The 21927-nt window shown below is 58.7% G+C and overlaps 1 protein-coding gene across 7 annotated transcripts; it reads right to left on the reverse strand.

Annotated features, from left to right (window-relative positions):
- Window positions 1–485: 485 nt before the first annotated feature.
- On the reverse strand, window positions 486–19176 carry ZNF335 (zinc finger protein 335). Of its 7 annotated transcripts, none has more exons than XM_028523965.2 (28): window positions 18741–19176; window positions 17818–18068; window positions 16264–16504; window positions 15377–15454; window positions 14828–15133; window positions 14592–14723; window positions 13551–13697; window positions 11897–12149; window positions 11636–11813; window positions 10603–10715; window positions 9171–9189; window positions 8947–9063; window positions 8788–8864; window positions 8546–8706; window positions 7608–7840; window positions 6680–6773; window positions 6480–6574; window positions 4554–4813; window positions 3542–3653; window positions 3088–3462; window positions 2227–2369; window positions 1984–2138; window positions 1743–1846; window positions 1573–1650; window positions 1295–1378; window positions 1144–1209; window positions 985–1066; window positions 486–899 (listed from the first exon to the last, which is right to left on the reverse strand). In XM_028523965.2, exons 2-28 carry the CDS (start codon window positions 18016–18018, stop codon window positions 772–774), a joined length of 4032 nt encoding a protein of 1343 aa, XP_028379766.1. In that variant the 5' UTR covers window positions 18019–18068; window positions 18741–19176; the 3' UTR covers window positions 486–771. The 7 variants fall into 7 exon arrangements, with proteins under 7 accessions (XP_028379766.1, XP_035865794.1, XP_035865792.1 ...); XM_036009901.1 differs by having other exon boundaries at window positions 14592–14720; window positions 17734–18068; XM_036009899.1 differs by having other exon boundaries at window positions 17734–18068.
- Between the last annotated feature and the right edge of the window lie 2751 nt (window positions 19177–21927).

Raw genomic sequence — 21927 nt, forward strand, 5'->3', positions numbered from 1 at the left:
CCCTGCACCACACATCTGGTAAGCCCCACACTCCCACTGCTGAGCCTGTGCTAGTCCCCCTGGGGAGCAGAGGATGGGTGGCTGTGGCCAGGAGGAAAGCTGGACACCTGCTGGCCCTGGAACTGGCGCAGTGAGTGGGCAACAGGTGTTGTACAGTCAAGGGTCAAGGAAATGCAGCTCAGAGCCATCGCAGGCCTCGCCACGGCCTCTGCAAGTGGGCTCCTGTCTGCACGGCCCTTTGCGGACTAGTGTGTGGAGCAGGTGGCCCTCGGGGTCGAGGAGGGAGCTGGGGGCTCTCGTGGGCTGTGTCGGGCCTGCGCTGCTTTGGGGCCACTGTACTTACACAGGCGAGGCTGGATGCACTGCGGGCCAGGCCACCTCCACCTCACTCCCCCCTGTGGCTGTCACAGGCTCCACCTTTCCTTCCGCTCCCCAAGTCTTGCCTGCTTCACGCTGTAGCAACAAGTGGACAAACTGAGCTGGCAAGGCCTGGACTCTGGTCCCTTTATTGAGACTGAGAGACCAGTGGCTCCATCCAAACAAAAATAAATTTCTCTCCCAAAGCCTGCCTGCAGGCTGGGGCACCCAGCATGTCCCGGCTGGCGCCCGTGGCTGTTCCCCACCGCACAGGTCTGGCTCCCTTGGAGTGACAGGATGCTGGCTTCCCAGTATCCGGAGACCCCAGGTGGAGCAAGGACATGAGTCCCGGTGGGGGTCCCCACCCCCGCAGGGCCGGCCCCAACATCCATGGTCTGTGTCGTGCCCTGGGGCTCAGTCATCGGTCAGGGTGATGACGTCGTACTCGATGCCCTGGTGTTGCAGCTGCTGGATGTGTTCAGGCACCGTCTCCTCTGTGCCAAACAGGCCCTGGGCTTGGGCCATGGCAGCGTCAGCCACTGCTGCCAGAGGAGGGGAGAGGACGGTGAGCCCGCGGCCCTGGGAGTGAGGCCTGGGCCCCACGGTCCTCAGGGGCCGGCACCATACCTGTGACAGCTGAGTGTGCTGCAGCCTCAAGCTGGGCCTGTGTGACAAGCTGCTGGCCTGGGGACACAGGCACATACTGGATCTGGGAGGGAGAAGCCAGTGAGATGCCCTGGAGAATCCTGCCCGCGTCCCAGCGCCATCGGGCCCCCAAAGCCATACCTGGGACTCCTGAAGGAACGGGGCCCCTTGTTCGTACTGGATGTGCGTGATCTGGCCCTCCTGTACCTGGAGAGAGGGAGCCAACCTGGTGACTCTGGGAGGAGCCGCGCACCCCCTCCCCTGTCCCACCCTCATCCCAGGCCTGGCCTACCTGGATGTGATGGCCCTCTGGGACCACAACGTACTCCTGGGGGAGCAGGTGCTGCACTCCGTCCTGAGAGATGATGTACTGTACCTGAAGGAGGGAGGAGAGGAGGCAGGTGCTAGACCCTGTTCACCAAGAGCTCGGCAAGGACACCCGAGCAGGGGGGCCGGTGACACCACTGGTAGCTGCAAGCACACACCCTGGGAGGGGTGGTTTGGGAAGTACCGCTTGTCCCCAGAGTGGGGCCTGGGATGTGGGCACTCTCGCTGAGGTGTTCCGCTCACCTGGTTGTCAGAGGTCACCAGATGCTGCACTGTCTGGCCATCTGCTGTGGTGATCTCCTGGATGTAGGTGGCTTCCTCCTGCCACAGGCAAGCCAGTGCTAGCCTCAGCTCTCCATGCACCCCAACCCTGCCCTTGACCTGCCAGCAGGGCCCTCTGCGCAGGCTCTTACCTGATTGGTCACTGTCTGCTCCTGGGCCACGATGATGTGCTCCTGGCCCAGGGCCTGCTGGAGCTGCTCCGGGCCCAGGACCCCATGACTGGACTGCAGGGCGGCTGGGTGGAGAGGGGAGGGCGCTCACTGGGGGCTCCAGGAAAATCTGAAATGGCCCGGCCCCCACCATGGCCCAAGGGTGCTCTCTGGGGCAGCAGCTCAAGTCCCTGGTCTACCCCGGGTCCCCGGGGCAGCTCACTGTGCAGTGTGGCCAATGTCTCGTCATCACTGTTCAGGATGATGGTCTGGGTGGGGGGCTGGGCTGGGGCCCGGGCAGTAGGGGTCCCTGCCTTTCTCCCATCAGGACTGTGCAGGCGCTGGATGTGGAACTTGAGGTGCCCGTTCCGGTTGAAACTGTGGGGGAGGGACGGAAGCTCAGGGGCGGCCCCACCACGCATGCTGTGCCGCCCGGCAGCCCCAGCCGGGCCGTCCCCAGCCTCACCGCTGCCCGCAGAGGTGGCACGAGAAAGGCTTCTCGTTGGTGTGGGTCAGCACGTGCCGCCGCAGGTCCTTCTTGTTCTTGGAGGCAAAGCTGCACTGGCTGCACTGGTGGGGCCGCAGGCCGGAGTGCTGCACCATGTGGGCCTGCGGGGGACCGAGCGGGTGTCAGCGGGGCCGGGCAGGCAGCTCCCAGGTGGAGCTGCAGGGGAGCCCGTCCCCTGGAAGGGCTCTGGGAGGAGCCGGACAGAAAGCACACACCAGACCAAGATCTGGGGCCGCACGCTTATGAGAGCAGAAAGCCACGGGCTCTGCCACCAGGTCACTCAGAAAACCCCGTCCCTGCTCTCAGACTCAGTTTACCCCAAGTAACGCACACTTGGATGGAGGGACCTCGGACGGTCTTCCCCAGCCCTGACATTCTAGGGCCCTGGGCCCAGCCCCCCAATTTCAGATGCTTCGAGAATTCAGCCTGTGGCTGGATCCAGAAATCCCCGGGGAGAGGGAGGGAGCCCCCCGACTGGACCGTGAACCTGCCCTGGAATCTCTTGGACTCTGTGCTCTGTACTCTGAACAACCTGAGTTTCCCTAAGCATGCCTGCACACTTCCCCTGTGACACCCCCCGCACCCCAGGCCCACGAGACTCGTTCCCATCTGCGCTCTGCCACGGGCGCTGTCTACTCTGGGGACACTGCTGGGTCCCAGCCGTGTTGTCTGCTCCCCCTCACCCCCCAGACGGAGCCACCTGGGTGCCCTGCCCAGTCATCTCTGACTAGAGGGGATGGACGGCTGGCTCGAGGGGGTGCTCAGTCAGGGTCTGTCCCGTACGCCGGCACCAGCTGGGGCACAGGGGGCTGCACTTACCCGGACCTCGGGCCACTGGCGGGCGCTGAAGGGGCAGTCGGGGCACTTGAAGGCGCTCGGGCCGGCGTGGGCCCGTTTGTGACTCTCCATCTCGGCTCGGCCGAAGAAGGCCTCGGCACAGATCTTGCAGGAGAATTTCTTGGATGATGCGGTGGCTGCGGATGGCGGTGAGGGGGGCACTACGAGGCCCAGAGCTTTGCTGCTTGTAGGCGGTGGGGAGGCAGAGCCCTGGGGGTCCCCCGCCGGGCGGGTTCTGGCTGGAGACGGGGACGCGGGGCCATCCCTGGGCAGCCCCCCACACTGCAGCAGAGGCCACTTGGCTCCGGAGGTGAGCGCATCGGGGCTTGGGAAGGAGATGGAGCCGTCTGCAGCCAGCTGCGGACAGACGGGAGCGTGAGGCGCCGAGCGGGGCGTGGGGCCGGGAAGTGGGGCGGGGCGGGCTGCCCAGCCTCACCTCGATGTGATGCAGCTGGGTCCCGTCGGCTGCCATGATGTAGTGGGTGCCAGCTTCCTTCAGGGTGTCGCTCACAACCACAGTCTGGGCTGCCTCCCCGGGGGGCTCCTCACTGTGGGCACAGAGGAGAGGGCGAACCAGGGTTCTGAGAGGGGCTAGAGGGCCACGGGGGGCCCCTTCCCCAAGAAAGCCATCCACTGTGGGGTGAGTGCAGCAAGGGTGGGCCCTGGATGAAATCCTGGCTCTGTTCTGGCTGTTCCCCAGCTGAACCTCCGCTGTCTCTGCTGCCCGTGGTGCTGCGTCTGGGGCGCTGTGCCGCTCAGGAGTGCTGACCCTGCCCACCTGGGGGGCACGGTGGGGAGTGGTGGGGCGGAAGCTTGAAGGGTCCAGCCCGAGGCTGGCCAAGTCGGGCTGGCAGGGCTGACAGATCCTGCAGCTCAGGAGCGGAGGGCAGGTGCTGGACCGGGCTGCCAGGCCCTGGCCCAGCGACCCTGACCCCCATCTCCGCTTCATAGTTGGGTGCTTGAATTCAGGCTTTAGACCGCCTGGGGGTTCGGTCAGCACAGAAGATACAAACAGCTCTGTCCCAAAGCTGCTCAGTGTGGAGGAAGCTGAGGGAAGATGCCAGCAAGGAGCCAGATTTGTTCCAAAGGTCAGAACTGGGCAACGCCCCAGGAATCATCCAGAGCAAAGAGCACACGGGTGCCGGAGCCGGAGGGAGCAGGGCTGAAATCCTCACCCACTGGCCTGCTTCCCCGTGTGTAAAGTGAGGGAAACGTGGGTCTCCCGGGAATGCTCTGGGCGAGCTCACGGGTCTCCACTGCCTGGAACATCTAAGTGGCCACGAGACAGTAGCGTCTGGCTCCTGAGCAGGAGACAGCTCCCCTGATCACTCTAGCTATTCAGACTTTCACCTCCTGCCAACTGGGTCTGGATGGGCAGGGCCCCCCTCTGGCCTCCCTCGGCACGCTTACAGCGGGATGAAGGCGGCCTCGGGGACGGCAGGCCTTACCTGTAGGGTGTGCCAGGGGCGGAGGTCCCCTCTTCCATAGGGGGTGCTGTGATGACGCTGTATCCAGCCCCGCCAAAGGGACCGGGCGCCAGGGTGATCTGCTGCAGGTCAGGGGGGCCTAGCTGGCTCTCGGCTGCCACCCCGCCCCCCGGCTCTGCCACGTGGAGGGTTACCACTTGTGCAGCGGCGCCCGCGGGGGAGGGCTGCCCACCGGGGGCCGCCAGCTGTGCTTCCCCATCCTCTGACTTCACCACGGCCACCTGCAACGGCAGTGGTGCACGTCTGGGGCGCAGTCTGTGGGCGCTGGTGCTCCAGCGGCCCGCCGCCCCGGGCTCTGGCCAGACCCCGTGCCTCCAGCGCTCATCTGCACGGCCCCAACTGCGTGTTCTCCCCGAAACACAACCCGGCTCCCCACACCCCAGCCAGAATTCGGGAGACCCGCACGGCCCCCCCAGGGCACCGGGCCGTGTCTGGGGACCTCTCTCTGGTTGTCACGATTGGAGAGGGCGTGCAACGGGTGTCTAGGGGGTAGAGGTCAGGGGTGCGGCTAAATTCCAGGGTGCACAGGACAGCCCCCATCGTGAAGGACTAGCTGGCCCCAAGGGCCAGGGCTGAGAAATCTTGGCGCAGAGAGACAAGCGGCAAAGCACTCGAAAAAAATAATAAAGTCAGAGCGCGACCTCAGATCTTGCTCCAAGGTCTCTGCTTCGGATGGATTAAAGACTGAAACGTAACAATAAAACTCTGAATGCATATGAAGAAAAAATGTGGGTATTTTTATAATCCTGGGGTAGGAAGATTTTTCTAATCATGACAGAAAAACAGTTAAAATCTACAGCAAAACAAACCACAAGATTAGCAAATAAAGAAATTGGGGGGTGAGTGGGATTCAACAATTCCTATAAGAGATAAAAGACAGATTTCCGCCCCGGCTGGCGTGGCTCAGTGGACTAAATGCCAGCCTGTGAACCAGAAGGTTACTGATTGGTTCCCAGTCAGGGTGCACACCAGGGTCGCAGGTTTGGTCCCCCAGTTGGGGTGTGTGTGAGAGGCAACGGACTGATGTTTCTCTCCCTTTCCTTCTTTCTTTCTCCCTCATCCTCTCTCTAAAAATAGGTAAATAAAATACATTTTTTAAAAAGATTAAAGCTTAAAAAATGAAACCTAAGAAAAAAGTCCAAGTGAATGTTCCTCTAGTTTAGGGGTGAAAGAGGTCTTCCTAGGGGTGATACTGAGATAAAAATGATTAAAGACGTTTAATTATCTAAAGACAGAAGACTTCTCTACACCCCCAAATCCCACAAGCTAAATCCCATGAAGATCTCCAGGTCGAACGCCGGGCCCCCTCTGCCTCCCGGCCCCACCGCGTGCCGCTGCTCCGAGTCCTTGAAATCTCTCACCTCAGACACACACTCCACGTTTTCTCAAGGAGCTGGGAGACAGGACACACACCCAAACTTCTCCCTTCCTTAGAAAAGCGTGGGGTGTGCGGAGGGAGGGGAGACGGCGGGGGGCGGGGGGCGGTGGCCATGGGCAACTGGATAGAAGAGGGAGAAGTCAAGACGGTGAACCCGGGGAGGGCGGGGCCCCGAGGTGCAGGGCCGACAGAGAGGTCTGAGTGGGGGAGGCCTCGGGAGCCCCAGGCTGCAGGAGGAAGACTGACGGAGAACAGGGACCCAAAAGGCACGGGAGGCGGTGCTCGCCGCTCAGCACCGCACAGGTCGCCGGTGACTCTGGACAGTGCAGTGGGAGGCCCTCTGCCCCCCCTGCCCTCCAGGGGCCTCCCTGGCACAGCCCGCGTGTGTCCCCTGGCTGTCGGCGCATCCGTCTCACCCACCAGCGGGAGCTCCCCAAGGGCGGGGCACGTGCGCTCCCCTGCTCCCCTCTCCGCCCGGGGCCCAGCGCAGAGGCCCCCAGGTAGCTCACCTGCAGTGCCGCGCCCCCCAGCTCCCGCTGGGCGCTCATGTTCAGCAGCAGATCCAAAGCTGTCTGCGTGGCCATAGCAGTTGACTCCTCAGCTCCTGGGTTGGGTCGGACCTGAGACTTAGAAAGGGCTCGAAAACTGGCACCCAACTCCCTCCCCACCCTGCGGCACGCCCCAGCTCCCACCCTTCCTCAGAGCTCACCCTGCTGGTAGATGATGGTAGCGCCACCCAGGGTGTCAGAGCAGAGCAGGGGGGGCGTCTCAGGCGACTGGAAAGGCGCTGCCTCTGAAGGGACCTGCGGTCGAGCGACATGGCCAACCCTGAGAGAGGGCAGCTCCGGTTCAAGTGCCGCGGGCACGGGCACCTCCTGAGTGTTGGGCGTGTTATGTTGGCTAGTTTCACCTTCACAGCCACTTTTAAAGCTATTTACTGGCTCAGAGCTTCAGAGAACTGGCTGAGGCTCAGAGAGCTGAAGTATCGGGCTTAAGATCTCCCAGCTAGTGAGTGGCAGAGCTGGGACTTGAACATAAGACAGATTCCAGAGGCTGTGTTCTATCAGCACAGCGTGATGGTGCACCTCTTAGCGGGGGAGTGGACTGGCAACGTTCTCAGCTACAGGCCTATGCTTGCTAGCCTCTCTTGCAGTTAGGTAGCGTGGCCATGTGGCTGAGCAGGAGCTTCTGGTACAGGTCTTAAGGAAGACACATGGAGAGATGGCAGACAGCTCTTCTGCTCTTCCCCCATCCCTTCCTCCTGCTTCTTGCCTAGGATGTGGCTAGGAAGGCTGGAGCTCCTGCAGCTATACTGAACCATGAGGCAAGCACAAAGATGGAAGTGGTTTCTCTAAGAGGGCTGGGAAAAAATAAACAGAGCTTGGTCCCTGGCCGATCATGGAGCCGCCACACCAGCCCTGGACTGGACTGCTGACCTTTGGATTTCCTTCACAGGAGAAAACAATAAACCATCACCACGACAAGCTCCCGATACTCCCATTCTCTGTCCCTAGCCCAGAGAGCCTCTCCTCCTCTGAGCTGCGGGCTGACACGCCTGTGACCTCCGCTGCCCTTTGAGGCCAGGATCCCTGTGTTGCACCCGAGGCGCGACGACGACCCTGCTCGGCTGCGCTAACCTCGGGCAGTCCCGGGGAGCTGGGGAGCTGTCCGGGGGCCACGCTGTGCTGCTGCTTCAGCTCCTCAATCTGCTGCAGGGAGAAGAAGGGGCGACGGCGGGACGGGGGCTCCTCGGGGTGGCGCCGCCCCCATTCCTCGAAGCTGCTCGCGTGTCGGCACCGCACGTGCAGGCGCAGGTTCTTCTTGTGCCGCGTGCTGAAGTGGCAGTACTCGCAGGCGAAGGGCTTGGCCCCTGCAGGCACACGTGGGGGGCTGCTTGTGAATGCCGCCGCCGCACCCCCCCCCTCAGAGAAGCCTCCCACGACCCCGAGGACCTCTCCAGCTGACTCCCTCCCAGGCGCTCCTTCCTGAGCTCAGGCACGCACGCGCCGTCGTGGTGGTGGGCCAGGACGGAAGGGAAGCGGGCCTGCCCTCTGCTCTCACAAGCCCTCCTGTGAGGGCCCCCCTTTCAAGGGCACGTGACCACACGCTCCTCTCTCGAGTCACCAGCCCCCAGGGGGACAGGCTGGTGAAGGGGGCCCCTGGCTTCCGTTCTCTAAGCCCCCCTAGGTGTGCCTGCCGTACACCGGGTACCCAGAAGAGTAAGCCCCCCTTGGCTGTAGACCTCCCCCGGCGCGAGCGCAGACTGGCGCTGCCTCTGCTGCGTCCGCTGCCGAGGGCAGGGCCGGCCCGCAGCCCGTGCCCAGCCCGGCGCCCCGCAAAGACAGGGCTCAGGGAGCAACTGGGCCTCGCTTTTGCAGTCACCGTGTGGCGGAGGGCAAGTGACTGACCCAGGGCCGCCCTGACAGCAGGGCGCTGGGGCTGAGGTGAGAGTGACCCCACAGGGGGCTCCCCTTTCTGACAGAAGGGTTCCAGCTGCTCCCGTGGCTGAAGGGGGAGAAGGACAGAGCGGAGCCCCTGACTGAGGGCTGACAGGGAGGGGAGGGGCTGGCCTGACCTGTGTGCTTGACAGCCACGTGGGACAGCAGGAAGTCCTCCCGGAAGGTGCGGTAGGGGCAGAAGCTGCATTTGAAGGGCTTGTCGCTGACATGGGACAGCTGGTGGTTCAGCAGTGCCTTCTTGTCCTCGCACACAAACTCGCAGAACTCGCACTTGAATCTGGGGGTCAGAGGAAGGGCGGCTCAGTGGGGGGCGGGGGCGGGGGATGCTCCAGCCCCAGGGGCCTCACAAGAGAGATACCTGCGGTTGGCGACAGCCTGGATATGTGTGAGCAGGTGCATCTTGAAGGTGTAGCGCTTCTTAAAGGACTTTCCACACTGCAAGGGGCGGGCTGCGTTGGCTGGTGGACCACCCGGGGAGGCGCCCCCCCCACCCCCGCCCAGTCCTTGGCCCACTCACCTTGTCACACATATGGGGCTTCTCAGTGCTGTGTGTCTTCATGTGCTGCGTGAGTCTCTTCTGCATGGGGTAGACACGGCCACACACGGGACAGGGGAAGGAGCTCAGCTTCGGGGTCTGGGGAGGGATGAGAGGGGGCCAGATGGAGACACCTCGCTTCCTGCTCCCACCCCATAAGCAGCCCTCAGGCAGGCTCCCTTCCCAGGCCCGGGCCCCAGACTTACTGGATCTGGCCTCTTCTTCCTGCAGGAGAAAGGTAGAGGGGTTAAACCATCACTTCTCCAAGCCACCCAAGACCCCCAGGCCCAGTGACATTCCTGAGGTCAGCCCTGAGCATCCCTACTCCCTACCTGGCCCTTTCTCTTAGTCTGCTGGGGGATGCTAACAGGGGACTGTAAGCAAGCTCTGCCCTTCCCTACACTCAGGAATGGTGCGCCCTTTCTCTCCGTCAGAAAACACGCATTTTCAAGGCTCCGAGGAGCCCCATAGGAAAGAATGCAGTTGTGCCCTTGGTGTCTCCAGTCTTACTTGGACACATAACCCTCTTCCTTTGTATTTCCTTAAGAAAAACTGTAAGCACCTTGGAGAGCGGCCTTTCCCACAAACACAGTTTGAGATCTGAGGACTTATAAGAACTTTTACATCGTAACGTGTGGCCCAACTGCTGGATTTTTGCAGTTTTAATGCTGAGGCCGGTAACGGAGCACGACTCTACTCCTTGGACTTGAAAAATGCCTGCAGAATAAAGAGTCTCTCTGTGCTGTTTGAGTCTGTTGCTAAGTAACCCCAAAGCTTTTGTTTTACAAGCCTGAACTAGAACTAGAACCCTGACAAATGCCTAAACATTAGGCTCGCACTGCTCTTGTATCATAGCCCCACCTGCTGACCACTGAGTCAGCCCCTGTTAAAAAACCCAGTTGCCACCACCAATCAGAAAACAAACGACATTCAGGCGTGCAACGTGTTGATTCGGCAGGTTCATGCACTGCAGTAGGAAAGAAGAGAGCCAATAACCTGAGTGCATAACCTTGTTTCCCTAGCAACCCTTCTTTTAACAGCCCTGCCACCCCTACCAGGGAGTCTTCAGTTCACACCGAGGACTACGTTCTCTGATTTGCAAATCACACCCGAATAAAATTCTCCTTGAATTTCTATTGAAAATTGTGTTGACAGATCCACCTGGTGGACCCCCGTACCGAACCTCTGCTCGCCGCTTCTCCTTCCTGTGAAGCTAGCTCCTCTCTGAAGCTGCAGGTCTAATCACTAGTTCAGCGAGCAATCACTAGGCCCCCACGTACTGGTCCTCAGTGTGCTCTCTCAGCGCCGCGGGAGATGAGTGTGGATCAGGGGTCTGCAAGGTCTTTCGATCGTTCGCAGAGCCCCTCTGGGAACACAGTCTCCTTTAATACCCTCGACAATGGCTGCCCGTTTTACAGACGGGACACTAAAGCTCGCAGCAGGGGACAGACTGAATCAGGGGCCTTAAGGGCCTGCTACTGCCCCCTTCTGAGCCAAGTGACCTGGGATGAACCGCCTCACCCCCGATGTCTGTGATGTGCGATCAAAGGGCCTGGCCCTGAGCAGTACTGCCTGAGAACCACGTCGGCCTGGGCCCCCACTTTCCCACCCTGGCGCCGTCCCACCCCCACCACTGACCGGTCCCTGCTGTGCACAGCTGCATGCCGGATGACGTCTTTCCGGTAGACGCTGGTGTAGCTGCATTCGTCACACTTGTAGGGCTTGCTGCCCACATGGTTGAACATGTGCTCCTGGGAGAGAGGCAAAAGGACAAGGGACTGGGGCTCGGACTCCCTTCCTGCCGCAGCGTGCCTGTGCCCACAGTGCTCGGGCGGGGGGAGCGGGCTCGCAGCACGGGGCGGTGCTGCCAGCACTGGGCCCCTGAGGGCTGGGGGCTTGCTCCGGCGAGACTGCCTGCTCTGCCCAGGCCCCGTGCCCGACCATCTGAGAGGGGGAAACGGAGGCTCAGAGCGAAGTGACCTGCTGAGGTCCCGCAGTGACCTCGTGACTTGAAGCTGAACCCAGCAGCGCAGCTCCATAGCCTATGCACTCCGCACTGCAGGGTGGGACAGCGCTGCTGCCCCCGACCCCTGGGGTTCCAGAGAACAACTTCCAGGTCACGGTCCCTGTCTGAGCAGGCACTGCGAGCAGGAACACAGGGGCTCTGGCCATTTCTCCTTGAGGACCCTCCACCCCAGTGACGGTCAGCTTGCTGCCCCGTTTTGGTCCAGCCAAGCTGCAGTGTCCCCGGTCAGTAAACGGGACCACCAACCCTATGAGAGACCTCCTTGGACTGCGTGAGGATGAAATGAGAGTGGCCTGCAAGGCCTGGCTATTGCACCGCCCCCCCTTGAGACACATTACCGCCATCTGCTGGGAAACTTTCTAACACACTGAGTTAGCTAAAAACCAGCTTTACTGCCACCTACTGGCGATGGTGGTGAACAAGCAAGTCCATACAAACCGCACCCCTGAAGATGCAATGCTGCTATGCAGTGTGCGACCTGCAAAAACGGCCACAGCAGCCCAGACATGTGTCACTGAAGCAGCAGGAGAGGACGCCCAGGACACCATTACTTCCACTCCCTGGTGCCACCAGTCAGCTGCCTTTGCCTTCTCCCATGCCCACACCCTCCACCCCCGGCTGCTCTTCTTTCTCTGTAGCTCGCACCTTGAGTGAGGACCAGCGGCGGGAGCGGTAGCTGCACTGCAGGCACTTGAAGAGCTGGGGGTCTCCGGCCTCGTGGGAGTTCACGTGGAAGCGCAGGTCCTCGTGGGACAGGAAGCGGGAGCCGCAGATGCGGCACAGGAAGGGCCGCAGGAGCGGTTTGGGCGACTTGTAGTAGTACCTGCCAGGAGAGTGTTGGGGAGAGGTCTGGCTGGGCTGGGGCCGCCCCGCTGCCTCCCTGGCCCTCAGCTCTGTCCCACTTACTTGCGGTATTTCTTGCCTAGGAAGCGCCTGGAGGGTCGGCCACGGCGGCGGGGCGGGGTGTCAGGCTCCTCCTGACAGGTGGGTGCTGTGTTCTCAGCATCCGACTGGCTCACGCTGGGGTCCACGGGGACCCTATCGGCCTTGCCCAGGGCCACCAGGCGTCCTGGGCCTGAGGAGCTCGGTGCTTCGGGGTCCTGTGGCTCCGGAGGGCTCTGTCCACTCTGGGAACTCACTAGAGGCTCTCCTTCCACACCTGCTGCAGACATGCCAGGTCACAGACCAGCCACAACACACCAGGACACACGTGACAGAAGCCCATCAAAATATTTCCCCCACATGGTCACAGCCCAATCACTCATGGGCACGTTTGGCCAGAGTGCAGACGCAGACAGCCCACGGGGAGAGCACAGCGTGACATAAATGTGACGGTCTGGAGAAGCACCAGCACGCTGGGGACCTCTCAGCCAGCAGACCTGTGTGCTAGCTTCAGTCCGTCAGTGACTCGCTGTGTGTCTTTAGGCAAAATTATCCCCTCTCTGTGTCTCACTTCCCCCCTTTGGCAAATGGAAATAACTGCTGCTCTAGCGACCTCATGGAACATTCTAGTCTGGGGAGCAACAGTAGCACTTTAGCACGGGTCTCCCTAGGGAGGCTGCACGGTGGGAGGGCAGACAGGAGCATTACCTATTCAAACACATCCACGGTATTTCAATGTAACATTGTAAAAATTTTAAATGATCCAGACAATGCTGGTAACATCCTGCTTCTTTTTCTTTACTTTTAAAAAAGAGTTTATTTTTTTAGAGAGAGGTGAAGGGTGAGAGAGAGGGAGAGAAACGTGGATCAGCTGCCTCTTGCACACGCCCCCAACCCGGGAACTGAACCTGCAACCCAGGCGCGTGCCCTGAGCAGGAATTGAACCAGTGACCTTTCGGTATGTAGGACGACGCCCCACCCACTGAGCCACACCAGCCAGGGCGACGTCCTGTTTCTTGACTGCGGTGCCAGATCACACAGGTGTGTTCACCTTGTGAAGATCCGTGCACTCAAGACAGGTATGCTTTTCCATACACACGTCTCAATGAAAAGTTATTTTAAAAACGAGACTACAAAACGGAACTCCCTCCAAATCGCCTGCACAGAGAGAGCTACCATGTGCTCTTTTGTGCGTATTTACACCTGAAAGCACCCCGCAGCGGCAGGCGCCATCACCTGCGCTCACGGAGAGGGGCTTCAAGGGCCAGAGGAACACGCTCCAGGTCACACGGCTAGTTAATGACAGAGCTGGCATGAGCGGGTCATTCCTGTCCCCAACCTGCAACGCTCTAAGCCCCGTGTCCTTAGACAGTCTCGGGCCTCAGCTTTGTCCTTATTTCAGTAGTGACACTTAACACTTACTGCACTGGCTCAGCTACAAAGACCCGGCCTTCTGCACTGGGACAGCTTACCACTGAACAGCCTTCCCATAAAGCTGATAACCCTTTAACTCAGGGCTTCTCGAGCTGGTCTGGGAGGGATTTCCCCTTTACTAGGAGGCCAGCAGGCTACCTTGGCTTGAGACACGCTGCTCTGCGCGGCACACTCGGTCCCCAGGACCCCACAGAGACAGGCAGGGAAGGAGGCCACCCCTCGGCCCCCCACAACCAAGTCTCACCATCTGGGAGGTCCGACGTCTCTAGGCAAGGCAGCTTCCGGGGCCGGCCGGGCCTCCTTCGGGGTCGCAGTGTGCTGGGGGTGGGGCGCTGGGGTCGCAGCTGCCGACCCCGGGGCTCGTCTTCAGCTGGATTGTAGTCGCTGTCCTCTGTGGGGACAGTGAGAAAAGGTGGGCATCAACGCTGAATCCAGCCTTTCAGCCTTGACCCCTTGTCCTGCTCCCCCGGGGAAGAGGCCTACATCCCCACCCCTGCCCGTGCTTCCTCCATGCCCACCAGTGACACCTCCTCCGGGCAGCCTCCCTGATGTCCCCCTGGCTGGCTGTGAGCATCCCTCTGCAGACTCCTGCAGCCCTTGCTCTGTGCCTTTCCTGACACCCACCATCGGCTTATACAGCACCTTCACGTGAACTAAGAAAGGGACCCCTTCCTCAAGACGCTGTACCGTCACTGTTAGAAAGCAGCTGAAGTAAACATTCAGGCCTACAAACTGTGACTGCAGGACACAGAGCCCATGACAATGCAGAAGCCACTGGCCGAACATGGCTCCCGAGTCCTTGAAATGTGCCCAGCCTAAACTGAGACACAGTAAGTGTAAAATACACACCGGATTCTAGAAATTAGTATAAAAAAGAAAGGTAACTGATAGTATTTTATAATGACTGCATGTTAAAACAATATTTTGGATATACTGGGTAAACAAAATAAACTTGATTCCGTATTTCTTTACTTGGAAAAATACGGCTACAAAAAGAAAGCGGCTATGTGGCTCGCATCTCATTCCTGTCGGAGCAGCGTGAGCGCGGCCCTCGTGGGTGTGGCCAGTGCTCTTGCTTGGCGCACGCTCAGCGCTCAGTCGGCACAAGTGTGCACAGGGGTCCTGACCCCACGGGCGCCCCACTCCTCTGTGTCGCACTGAAGGTGCCCGGGGCCACGCGGGTGCCAGTTCCTTTCCAGCTCTCCGCGGGGCCAGAAGGAGCAGAAGCAGTCAGTGTTTGCGGACGGGGATGAAGGCAGCAGGCCCGGCGGCCCTGGCGGCCTACCCTCCAGGTCATCGATGGCACCGGCGTCTACGATGTCGTCATCCTCTTCCTCCTCTGGTGCCTCTTCCTCCTGGGTCTTGGTCGAGGCGCCCCACTTCCGTGGACGCCCCTTCTTACCAGCTGCAGCTGCTGCTCGGGGGCGGGGGGGGGGGTGACAAGCGTTCAGGTCTGACTCTAGAATCCCATCCCCCACCCCTCCCATGCAGTCCCAGCCAGGTAGGCTGCTATCAGCGCACCTGGACGGAAGTGCCGCTCCCGCATATGGCGCAACAGGGTGGCCTTGGTGCTGCTTCGGTACTGGCACATCTTGCACTTGAACTGCTGCACTACCACCACCTCCATCATGGCCTCCAGGCTCTGCAGGTCTGGCTCCTCGGTGTCAGAAGCTGGGGGAGGCTGTCCTGGGGAGCTGGGCCCACCCCGGGCCTCCTCAGCTGGCTCCAGGCACGTGGATGTGGACGTGGGGCCGTCGGCCAGGGCCTCGATGGCTGCCAGGCTGTGGGCCAGGGTGGAACTGGACATTGGCGATGCCATGGGGGCACCTGGGGGTGGGTGAGGGAATCAGAGGGAAGGGAAGTGGAGGGGGAGGTTGGCCGAGAAGCTGTCCCTCTCAGGCAGGCCCAGGGAATCTAGAACCCAATGCCCTACCAGAGGAACAGTGGGGAAACTGAGGCCCAGTGCAGTACATGACCTGTCAAGATCACACAGTGAGTTTGCGGCTGAGCCTTCCTCTCCTAGCCCGTGCCCACTGCAGGGCTGCCTGGGCCTGGAGCCTGGGGTCTTACCATCATCTGGTCCCTGCAGGATCAGGTACCGCGTGGTCTCTGCCCCACCATCCTCAGCACTGGTCACAGTGATGCAGCCTGGGCAGAGATGTGGGGAGGGGATTCCCAGGTGACACCGACAAGTGTCACCGCCCACACTCATTCCGGCTCACCCAAGTGACTGCGAACCAGCTGCACCTCCCCTCTGGGCCTCAGATGCCTCCCCCCATCCAGGGCATGGCTACTGAGACGTCTGGCGGGTGTGCCAAGATGACCCCCAGTCACAGAGACGCCATGGCTGCCCCAGCTGCCCCGCCTTCGACCACTGAGCCTGGAGAGTCCCCCTCCTTCCTCTCCAAACTGGCCCAAGGTTAAGTCCCCGCTCCTGCACCACTTTCGTAGGGCTGGCTTTCCAGACCACGCCAGGGCTCTTCCAGGCCTTTACACGCATCGCGAGCAGAGGTACAGTGCAGGAAACCATGAGCTCTGGAGTCGGACTGCCGGAGCCCACGGCCTGACACCTGCTGGCAACAGCAGGTAAATTATTCTACATCCTCTGAGCCTCAGATTTCTCATCTACACCGTGATGATGATAACAGCACCCACTTTGTGGGGTTCCTGGGAGGATCAGTGAGCTACTGGATGTAAAGTGTTTAGAACAGAGCCCAGTATAAAGTTAGGTGTTACTGTTTCTGTATTTATTGAGCTCTTATCACATACCAGGCACTACACTAAGAGCGTTACTGTGCTGCCTCATTAAATGCTCACACCATGTACCGCTCTGAGGCAGGGGTTATCGTTCCTGTGTTACACATCCAGAGTGGGAGAGGTATTTCCTGACTCTGCACAGCTGGCCTCTGCAGGGACACCCCCGTGGGCTGACCCTTGCCGCCCTCTGCCTGACTTACTCTGGATGAGGTCGGGCCCAATGGTGGACTCAATGATCTTGTCGATGGCCGAGCCCAGGTCTGAGGAAGAAGCTGTGCAGTCGGACACCAGCATGTTGGGGTCTGGGAGTGCACTGGAGTGCACGAGGGCCGGGGGGCCACCTGTCACCCCTGCCACTGATCCATGGGACACAGAAGATGAATCAGGGAGGTAGCCATGGGGCAGCGGATCTGTGCTTGAGCTGCTCTCAGATACCTCCTCCTGGGGACAGGAAACAGGGAGAGAGGGAGTTTAGGAGCCAGGGATGGGGCAGGGCAGGCTGCCACCTGCTAGCTAGAGCTCCTAGGCCCAAGGACATGGTGAGTGGAGTCACACACACCCTCAGCCCCACTGAGTACTAGTGAGAAAGCCCTCTAGTCACCGTGTTCCTCAAGAACAAGTCTCATGGTACCTGGCTCTGCTCAGGTAAAGGGCCCCGCCTCCCCCAAACAACAGCCAGGTGTAGCTATTTTCATTGCACTTTGGAATAAGTCATTCCCTCTGCCTGAAACGCTTCCCAGCACTGCACCATGGCTAAATCCTACCCAGCTTTCTCCCCACCATTTAGCTAGTCCCTCTTCTCGGAAGCTGCCCCTGACCGTGTAGGGCAAGCTGGGGCCTGTCTCATCTTCAGTGCCGTGGTCATCTGTGTTCTCGCACCACACACTGTTTACTGTGCAGTGTGACATCTCCCAGGGCTGCCTGTACCCTGCAGAAGGGCTGGGACCACATCTGTCCTGTCCTCTCCAGGATCCAGCACAAGCTGGGCACGTGGTAGGCTCACTTCTGCTGAATTAATGAAACCCTGAATTCCAAAGTGGGTGCCACTGTTGTGCACTGTGGACTGTGATATCTCAAAAACACTGTCTTGCAGACAACAATAGTAATGGCCAATACTGATTGTTATGTGATGAGCACTGTTTTAATTGCATTGCACATTCACATAAATTCATCTAATCCTCCACAAAAACCCTATTGAGGCAGGTGTATTCATCATTCCCACTTTACAGATGAGAAAGCTGAGAGGTAGCAGTTCACACTAGGGAGGGCGCCTAGGGAAGTGGCAGAGCCAGGAGATGGTTTTACAAAGCGTTTCCAAGAGAATGTCCGAGGGAGCTACGAGGCAGCACGCTCGGAAGCAGATATTCCCGTTCCATTTCACAGACGGGAAGACCGAGGCTCAAAGAGGTACTCTGTGAATCACAGGCAGAGGCAAGGCTTGAACCAGGGCACCTATATCTCAAATAGTAAGGACAGTGGTAAAACCACGGCATAGGTTTGGATCCTGGCTGTTAGCGCTCTGTACCTCAGTTTCCTTTACTGAGAGATGTGGGAAAGACTGGTTTGTGCCTTACAAGGTTTGAGGCTTAAATGAGAAAATCCGTATTAGGGGCTTGGCATGGGTGCCCGACTCACAGTAAACCAAAAACAAGTATCAGTTATAAGCCAACCTTGCTGGCAGCTTCCCCCTTAGCTGCCAGGCACTGCTGCCTGTGGTCCCTGCCTCCACCCATGTCGGCCAGCACGGCCCATACCAGAGAGCTGCTGCCGCGGTCCGAGCTTTGCCCCACTCCGGTGTCGTCGGCCTCCACTGGCCCCGGGGCCGCGGCGGCGTCGCTGCTGTCGGCGGACACGGCTTCCGAGGTGCCCACACCCAAGCCGCTCTCAGAGGGCTCCTCAGGCTGGCCAGGCCCAGGGGCCGCGTCACTACTGCTCTCCACCTCGTTCTCCTCCATGGGCTCGGGGGCCCGCCTGACAAGGGGGTGCAGGGTCTGGGGCCTTCAATCTGAGAGAAGAGGTGGCGGGGGCTGATACGGGTGGGACACCTTACTGGCCCCGGCACCCACGCTCCACCCAGCTGCACCCTTGTGCCCATTCCGCAGGCGAAAAGACTGAGTCTCCGACGGGATGGGGCTATCTCGTGTGTACAGAGGGGAGCTTCGGAAAAACGGGACCGTGAAGTCTTGCACCCCAACCCAGGGTCCTTTCCCATCCTCGGGAGGGTGGTGAAGGGCCGGTACGACCCTTCTCTCCTCCCCTCCACGATTCCTGCAGTGTGGTTCGCTCTAAGGGTCCCGTCCAGGATCAGTGGTTCAGCCCTTCGGCCTCCCGAGTTCCCCCGGGTGCAGGGTCGGTGGTACAGCCCACGGGCACCCTTGGTCAGTGGCTCGCTCCCCCTTCCCCTAGTTCCCATGCGGAGGGGGCCGACAACGACGGTCCCGGGGCCTGGCGACTCGGGGCTGTCCCCGGCGCTGCCTGCGCTCCAGGCCCGACGCCATCTTGTGGCGGCGCCAGGTTTCCGCTCAGGCAAGTGCGAGAGCGACTAAAGGGCCTGGGACCCCGGGGCCCTGTTCGGACAGCCCCGCCGGCCGGGACCTTGCCGCCGGGTATCCCCCGTAGTGTGGACTCACTTCACAGCAGGATGCAGTGGGGTGACCTGACTCCACCCGACACTCACCTGACGCTTTCGTAGGCGCGTTCTTCTCCGACTCCGGCATCGACGAGGTCGCCATCTTCTTTCCCCTGCTGCGGAGGGACCCATCAGTCTATCGTAGGCCGGAACTACTTTCTACGACGACCGGGGGAAAAACAGGTTTCCAGTGTGCCGGAAGGTGACTCCGAGGCCTCAGAACCATAGCTTACTCTAGACAGAAGCTAGAATTTTATATGTCGCCTAGTATGGTTGACGGAGTCTGCTATGGGTTGGGAACTACTTTCTCTGTGGCGGATGGTTATATAGGGAGTAGTACGTTTTCACCGCTGGGTCCCAACCTGGGGCCGCAGGGTTGGGCGCGGCGAAGACCGCCCTAGTGTTGGGGGTGTGGCTCGCCGTGGCCTGACCACGCCTTTCCCGGAACAGCTCAAAAGACCTTGCAGTAACCGGGAGATTTTGATTTGGAGGTAGAGCAGTAAATGTCACCAGTCATTTCTCCCGGCTCTGAACCAATTGCTTAATGCTCTCACCGAGCTACTCATTGAATCCTTCTCGATTAGGTTCGATATGCCTCGGCAGATGGGGAGCTTATAATCCTTGTACAGGTGGGGAAACTGAGGTCTGGAGATGGGATGTGAATGGCCCAAGGTCGCATCAAGTAAAGGGACTCCGAAGGCAAGTCCCGATGTCTGGAGTTGCACAAATGGAGAGGATTCAATGCGTGGCCTTCAGTGAGCTTTGCATACGCACAGCCCTTTTATCCCCAGCTTCTTGCTTTCTGCAGTTTCAGTTACCCAGGGGCAACTGTGATCTGAAAATATTAAACGGGAAATTCCAGAAATAAACAGTTCACGAGTTTTAAACTGCATGCTATTCTGAGTCGTATGATGAAATCTTGTGCCGTTCAGCCCCTTCCTGCCCAGGATGGTCCTTTGTCCTGACCCTCCTCCCTGCGTATATGATACCCTCCTTTTAGTCGGTAGGCGTCTCAATGATCAGATCAGTTATTATCAGGTGGGGAGAGAGAGAGAGAGAGAGAGGGAGAGAGAACGTGTCCACATAACTTAATACAATGTATTTTTATATACTTATTACCATTTTATTAGTTATTGCCAATCTCTTGCCATGTCTAATTTGTAAACTAAATTACCTTTATCATAGGTATGTTAGGTAAAACATAGTATATGTAGGGTTTGGCTGTCAGAGGTTTCAGGCATCCACTGGGGCGGGGAGCTTGGAACTATGCCCCACAGCTAGGGGGGTCCTACTGTTTTTGTTACATTAATAGAGCTGTAAGTCAGGGCATCCTCCGCAGCCCTCTGCTCTGTGTAGCTGGTGGAGAGGTATTTAAAGGCCTACAGCCCTTCAGAAAGGTGTGCCCCCCTTCTCGATGCCCCAAATGGCATCTTTGGCGCTACCCTCTCTTTAAGACCTAAGCATTTTGCAGAGGACCCTGGTGCCCTGGTTTATCCTTAAGTCTCTGTTGCATAACTTACTTTCCTCAGTTGAAAAATACAAATTTGGGGGGAGCAGGAAGGAGAATTTTTTAAAATTCCTTTAAAGAAAACCTATTAAAAAAAGACAAAAAGTGCTTTGAGCTATTATAATTTGTGTGTATCTGAGCATGAGGGGGGTTCCCTGGTCCTTTCCTAGGAGCAGGTTTTGGGAGGGAGAATCAGGAGGCTTTTGGAGGGGCTGGGCCCCCTTATCTCCCCCTTTCCCAACCTGGCAGGACCAGGCCCCCCGGAGCAGCCCCTGGAAAGCTGGGTCAACAGTGGCATAACGACAGGTTGGTTTCACACCGACAGGTAGTTTTCCAGTGTCAACTTGATTCCTCCTATCTGCAGAGCCTCCAATGCTGAGCCCATGCTGGAAGGACACATCCTCACTCAAGGGTGTCACAGTACTCAGTAGTAGTCCCACAGTACCTGTTCCTATCCTCAGCCTAACTAAGGCGCGACCCTAACCTTGGCTTTTGTCACCAAATCGCAAGATTGCAGAATGTTATACAGAAGGCAACAGCCTCATCATGGAACAGAAGAGGAGCCCAAGGTCCAGAGAAAGAAAGCTCATGGCCCAAGGTCATGGCTCCCTGGAAACAACATATCAGAATCCTTGCATCACAAAGATGAGCAAGCCAGCCCTGGTTTTCTGACTGCTAGTTCAGGGTTCTTCCCACCAGAACATGCAGTTTGTAGTTCTGGCCTCAGCTTTGATGGGGAAATTTCTGGAAGCAGTGAAGGGGCTCTGGGTCAGAAGGGCATTAAAGTATACCTTTGAGAAAAATGTCAAGGAGAGGAGCCAAGAGGGAAAGAAGGGAAAGCACCTTCAATGCGCAGCTAACACACGCCAGGCAGGGCACGTGTGCTGTGCTGCGTCCTGGTGTCTAAAGGAAACGGGTAACGATCACCTTCCATTGTCAAGAGGAGGAAGCTGAGGCTCAGAGGGGCAAGCGACTTATCCAAGGCCACAGAGCAAGAGGGTAGAGCTGGGACATGAAGGCAGGTCTGTGGGATTCCAAAGCCCCAAACAATTGAGTTACCATGAGAAGTATGCTTAGTAATCATAACACTTAAAATATTCTGTGCCAGTCACTGTTCTAGCACTTTATCTGCATTAATTATCTACATTAAGTAATCCTCACAAACGCCTTAAGGGGTAGTTGTCATTATTATCTCCATTTTAGGTATGAACAAACAGGTACAGAACAGTAAAGGAATCTAAGTAAGGGGTGGAGCTGGGATTGAACACCAAGCAATCTGGCTCCAAACTCCACGCTTAGATTATGGTTCCATCGCTCATGTACAGGTTCTTAGATGACACTAACTTTCCTGAGTCAGGCAGGGTGGTTACTATTTTTCCATTTTGCAGATGGGGAAACTGAACCCCTGAGGGAAAGGCGGCTGGCTCAAGATCCCAGAGCAAGATTCCTGGGCTAGCTAATGCCAAGGGCTGGGATTCCAGCCAGATCTCCTGCAGCAGTTAATGGTCATACTAGCAAATGTGTACTGTGCTCTGACCAAGTACCAGGAGCTGCATTAGGTGCTGTATCTACAGTTCTAAGCTAATCATCACAGCAACCAGAGATCCCCCATCCTCCTAGTACTCTCGGGATGGCTCAAGCGCGATGAAATGACTTGTCCGAGCTCATGCATTTGATGGGCAGCAGATCTGGGATTCAAACCCTGCTTTCCTGACTCCCAGCCCAGCG

Source organism: Phyllostomus discolor, chromosome 9 (genome assembly GCF_004126475.2).
Source record: "Phyllostomus discolor isolate MPI-MPIP mPhyDis1 chromosome 9, mPhyDis1.pri.v3, whole genome shotgun sequence".
Taxonomy (NCBI): domain Eukaryota; kingdom Metazoa; phylum Chordata; class Mammalia; order Chiroptera; family Phyllostomidae; genus Phyllostomus; species Phyllostomus discolor.